This window comes from Caloenas nicobarica, chromosome 1 (genome assembly GCF_036013445.1).
Source record: "Caloenas nicobarica isolate bCalNic1 chromosome 1, bCalNic1.hap1, whole genome shotgun sequence".
Lineage (NCBI taxonomy): Eukaryota > Metazoa > Chordata > Aves > Columbiformes > Columbidae > Caloenas > Caloenas nicobarica.
In genome coordinates this window covers 112,912,488-112,917,939 of record NC_088245.1, presented here as the reverse complement: position 1 = coordinate 112,917,939, position 5,452 = coordinate 112,912,488, and the positions used below count along the sequence as shown (strand labels likewise).

Here is a 5,452-nt window from a genome sequence, read left to right as displayed (position 1 = left end):
AGGAAAGAGGGGAAGAGAAGGGGCGTCCCGCCGCCCCGCACTGGGCGAGGGAGGTGGGTGTTTGGCCGCCCGCCACGCCGCAGACGATAGGCAGGGGGGCCGGCTCGCCGGCTCCCTCTAGGCATCGCTGTCTCAGGCAAGGAGGAGGAGGGTTTTCTTTTTTTTCCGTTTTTTTTCCCCCTCCTCTCTCTCCCTCTTTTCCAGCCAGTAAAGAGTGTCTGCCCCTTTGAACCGCTGGCACAGCGCCTGCGGCTGCACACACACACGCACACGCACACAGAGCCGCCGGCTATAAGTTAAGCGCCGGGCAGAGGGCGAGCAGTGCGCGTCTCTCCGCCGGCCGAGGTGGCAGGGACTGCCGCCGCCCCGCCGAGCCTCCCGGGCGGCTCAGCCCGGCCGGCGCGGCCCCCGGGTGCCGTTCCCCCGGGTGCCATGGCGTGCGCGGAGCGCTGCCGCTGCTGCGCGGGCAGCAGGCGGCACAGCAGCATCCTCTACAGCATCCTCAGGAGCGAGGAGCGGGCGGCGTCGCCGGCGGGGCAGGGGCCGAGGCGGGGGCAGGCGTCCCGCGGCTGCCCGTGCGGGTCGCGGCGGCGGGTGGCCCTGAGGAGCCCGCAGGTGGCATGCAAGGCGGCCTCGGCCGTGCTGGTGAAGACGCTGCGTTTCGTCCAGAACGTGCCCTGCTTCCAGGAGCTGCCGCTGGACGAGCAGCTCCTGCTGGTCCGCAGCTGCTGGGCGCCTCTGCTGGTGCTGGGGCTGGCGCAGGACCGGGTGCACTTGGAGACGGTGGAGAGCGCGGAGCCCAGCATGCTGCAGCGGATCCTCACCACCCGGCGGCAGGGCGAGCAGTCCCCGCCGCGGGGACCGGCGGCGGGCCGGCCGCACCACGGCTCCGGCGGCGGCGGCCCGCATCTGCCCTCGGCCGGCGAGATTCAGGCCATCAAGGGCTTCCTGGCCAAGTGCTGGAGCCTGGATATCAGCACCAAAGAGTACGCTTACCTCAAGGGGACGGTGCTCTTCAACCCAGGTGAGTGACCGGGCGGGGCGGCGGGGGCCGGGGGACCGGCGGGGAGAGCCCTCCGGTACCCCGAAAAATCCGGGGCTTTTCTTCACGGTGGAAGAGGTGGAGGAGGAGGGGGTTTCCCCCACGGTGCCCTCCCCAGGGCCCCGCTGGCAGGCAGGGAGCGTCACCGGCTGCCCCGCCCGCCGTTACCAGCTGGAGGGGTCCGGCTGCGGCTCGGGCCTGAGTCCCGGGGGCTGGCGCTTTCCAGAGGGTCTTTCCAAGAACGAAACAAACACGAAGCAGCCGCTTCGGGGAAATTAGGAGCAGCGGGGGTTCCCTGATCGTTTCCGAGCGGGGCTGCTGGCGGCGGCGTCTGCTCAGACGGGGGCGGCTGGAGCTGCCGGACCCTCCCCGCCGCCGCGGTCACCGGCCGCCCCAGGGTGCCGGGTCCAAGCTGCTCTCTCCCGGAGGTTTGCGTGCACGAAGGAAAGCAAGAGGAGATTCAGGGCTTCCAGGAACAAAGTGCTGTTTCGGCTTTGTGTGTAGCATTTATGATGAGTTGTGTGGGGGTTTTGGTTTTGTTTTTGGTGTGGTTTGGTTTTTTTCCATCTCTCTTTGTGGAGACCTCCATACATGCAGCTCTAACAAATGATTATCATGTCGATGACCTAGTTGAAAGGCAGCCGGCAGGCTGGATACAGCACTTCCTAAGTGTGTCCTGCCATGTGAATGTGGGACACGGCTCTTCCTGCGTTCCCCACTGTCAAAGTGTTAGACTGAAAAGAAGTTCTGCACTTTCTGTCCCGGAGTCCTTACTGTGATTCACCAGGAAACTTTCTGTCATACGTTGGAGTTGATGCTTCTTGCTACTTGTTGCCTGGAGCTACTCAGCAGCAGTTGTCAAAAGACGCCTTAAATGTGAATAATGCATTTTGTAGAAGTGAACAAGTTAACAATGCATTTTGATCGTATTCCCCACTGTTTACAGATTGCATTTGTCACTCTAAAGGTGTTTTGAAGAGTGTTCTTCAATCGGTGTATTTGTTTTATTAGCTAACTTACTTAACACTTAAGGGAATGTTGGCAAATGTTGTATTTCAAGTTTGTGTAGTGAAGAAGAGTACTGAATGTCCAGAACACCAACATGATAAGATTTTGGACTGCTGTATAAAATTTGGCATGTCGATTCTGCATACAAGAAGTCCTTTAGCAATTACATTTGCTTCATTTCTTGGGGAAAATACAATCTGTAAGCTGTTCGTACTTCTTCTGTGAGAAGAATCTTGTTTTATAGACAAAACTTATGTAAACAAAATAATTTATTTCTCTTTTCAGATCTACCTGGGCTGCAGTGTACACAGTACATTGAAGGACTGCAGAGGGAGGCACAACAAGCTTTAAATGAACATGTCAGACTCATTCACAGAGGTGATGAAGCCAGATTTGCCAAGCTGAATGTTGTTCTATCCTTGTTAAGGTCTATTAATGCTAATGTGATTGCTGAACTGTTCTTTAGGCCCATCATTGGAGCAGTGAACATGGATGACATGCTTTTGGAAATGCTTTGTGCAAAATTGTAAAGGCACGTAAAATAATGAAAATAAATCCAATGCAAAGGAAGCCCTAGAGCAGAATAATGTAAAGTACTGTAAATAAACTAACTTATTGTTTTTACATAGATAGTATTTTTGTATTCCATAATAAAATATTCTTCAAGTTCTGAAATTAATTTTTGTTAAACACAGTGTTTTTGCAATAAGATTACAGTCATCAAAACAAGCTTTAAGGTCGCAGAGAATGTTCATATCCAAAGTCAACTGGCCATTCTTTTACTGTGTCTCTGAATAAAGATCACACTTACTATATTGTACTTTCAAGGTGAATAATCCCTGCTTTTTCAAAATAAGCAGCAGTCTAGGTTTACATTCTAAACATAGTTGGCACACAGGAGGGGGAATGAACAAGCTATTTACTTCACATATTTCAGTAATGTTGGGATACTGTAGTCAATTCTGCTCATAGTTCAAATACTGGCTCTATCAAAGGCTTATTGCAGTCAGTGAACTACTCCTATTTACTTTAACAGAGTTGAAGTCTATAAAGAATATTAAAGAAGATGTTCACTTAAGGTTTTCTTCCATATGGGGAAAATATGTTAGGAATTGTTTGAGATTTAAAGTAGCTTGGCTGCTCTAACACTTGCAGTAAAACATTCCATCCAACACAAGTTGGCTCCATGAGATAAAGCAACTCTGTTCCTCAAAACAACAAGCAGACAAAAAGACCTCTAAAAATATCCAAACAACAAATGCTGAATAAGGTCAGGACAACTAGTGATGTGCACTCCACACTTCTCTTTGCTTTTCATCTAGATAATTGCTAGCTAGGATTTCAAAAACTGTATTCTTCATACTGCTTATTCCTATAGAAATTTAAAAAAAATATTATGCTTAACCATGGTGTACTGCTGGTACGTCCATCAGAATTTGTCAGCTAGCATGAAGGTGTCTTAATTAAGCATCGAGCTTACATATTTTCTGTTTGTTTGGTTGGTTTTTGTCTTGGACTTGATCATTTCACCCAAAGCAGGGGTTTTGTTTGGTTGGTTTTTGTTTGTTTATTTGTTTTAAAGATTCTTCTTTTAAAAGGGAAAATCAATGATTTAAGGGGGATTTGTTGCATGGTTTTCCTTTCTCTGTGTGCAGTTTTCTAGCCTTTCCCCTGGGGTATATTGGTAAAAAATGGAGAGAGAAGTATAATAGTGTTCCCAAAGTAAAATATATCAGTAAGTCTATGTATCGTTCACATATATATTAGCCACTAGTGATAAAAAGTGTTTTTTAAAACACAAGTGATATAGTTGAGGCAGTTACTCTCCTTAATAGGAGGTGTGCAGAGGAGAGGAACGAGTTTGAAGAGCTTTATTTTGCTGCCACCTTGCGCAAGGGATTATCACAGCTGCTACACTCAGGTAAGGAGCAGGGGGGGTCTCTTGTTGTCTTGTACTTACCCTACCTTTGGAGAGGTAGCCAAACATCTCCAGGGGGACAAGTTCATCCATTCATAAGTATTATTATGGAGATCTGTATTGCCATGGCAATAAGGATCTCATCATGAATAAGGATACTGTCACTGAGCAAACAAAACAAAGCAAGAAATACAACTGCTATGCTGAAAAACAATGGAGTAGCTTAAATGCACACTTTTCTGGTGCTCACGTAACTCTGGGTAGGGTTGTGTGCCTTGAGGAGGTCCTCAAAATTCCAGGTAACAGAAAGTACGTAAGTAAAGTGCTCTTCACTACCAGTTCAGACTTCAGACCGGTTCAGACAATAATAGAGCAGACTTAGTCTTTATGATGAGTTGATGCTTTTATATGTACACACACGCATGTAAACATATATAGCAAATATAAACATATACATAAGGAGAATATTTACTCTGTGTGTATAAGTGATCTGTGAGTTTACAAGGGCTTCTGAGCCTATCTAACATGTCTGTAACATAAATATACATATTTCCCTGTTTCTCTGTAAACAGCATGTGAGCTTACAATAGCTAGCTTTCAAGGATGCCTGACAAAGAAATCTCTTCGTGAAAGCACAAAGCAAAAAGATGAAACATTTAAATAGTGGTTAGTGGCAGAAGATGAATCTTGGGTAAGGACTAAAAAATATCTGACAGCCTCAGAATTTGTTAATATGCACACTAGTGTTCAGACCTTTCTGCCAAGTGGCAGAGGAAACTTGTTGGTAGTAGTCCTAACAATGAATTGTAGTAGCTGAACCTTGGTCACAGGCAAGGATTTTCAGCTGAACAGTCACCTTGAGACAGTTTGGATCTATTGTGCCACCAAATACAAAAGTTTCCATGACTCAGGTGGACCTGTTTACCTCTCCAGGTTTGATAAGCAGGAATATACCCCTCTGAACAAATTGTGTATTCTGCTCAATTTTCTGAAGTTGTCATGAAAAATATTGCTTCTGGGCACAACGAACCTACCTTGAACTCTCTGTACTCTATCATATTTCTTTTGGACGAGCAATACAGTTACTCATTTAGCTGTTGTCTACTCAAATGGAAGCACCTGGGAACACTACATAGGAAATGTGAATGGGAAAACCAATTTGTCAAGGCTTTTTGCAGAGAAATGGCAAAAAACGTGTCTCTTCATAGGTCAAAGGAATAGGAATGACAAGGAAAGAAATTGAAAAATGACTTATAGGGGGAACTACGCTGAAGACTTGGAAATCCACACAGGAATGGGAGAGAAGACACTAGTACAGTTCCGGAGCAGAGTGGGAAAGTGTCCGATTTTAGCATGAGGACAATGTGCCAAGAACTGACTGGAAGCAGATGGAGAGAGATTGTAACTCACAAGACAAGCCAGAGCTTTGAGCAAAAGGGTGCCTGTGGGAGTACTCTGTGTCAAGTGCAGAAAACATTGCAGAG

The 5,452-nt window shown here is 47.3% G+C and overlaps 1 protein-coding gene across 1 annotated transcript; it reads left to right on the top strand.

The window, feature by feature from the left end:
- Positions 1-432: 432 nt before the first annotated feature.
- On the top strand, positions 433-2,580 carry NR0B1 (nuclear receptor subfamily 0 group B member 1). The gene is made up of 2 exons (XM_065626880.1): positions 433-1,024; positions 2,336-2,580. The coding sequence occupies exons 1-2, from the start codon at positions 433-435 to the stop codon at positions 2,578-2,580; spliced, it is 837 nt and encodes a 278-aa protein (XP_065482952.1).
- Positions 2,581-5,452: the final 2,872 nt, after the last annotated feature.

Bases quoted from the DNA above. Each gene is read 5' to 3' on its own strand.
- NR0B1 (XM_065626880.1), top strand. From the start codon at position 433: ATGGCGTGCGCGGAGCGCTGCCGCTGCTGCGCGGGCAGCAGGCGGCAC. The intron at 1,025-2,335 runs GTGAGTGACCGG...TTCTCTTTTCAG, and splicing joins GACGGTGCTCTTCAACCCAG to ATCTACCTGGGCTGCAGTGT.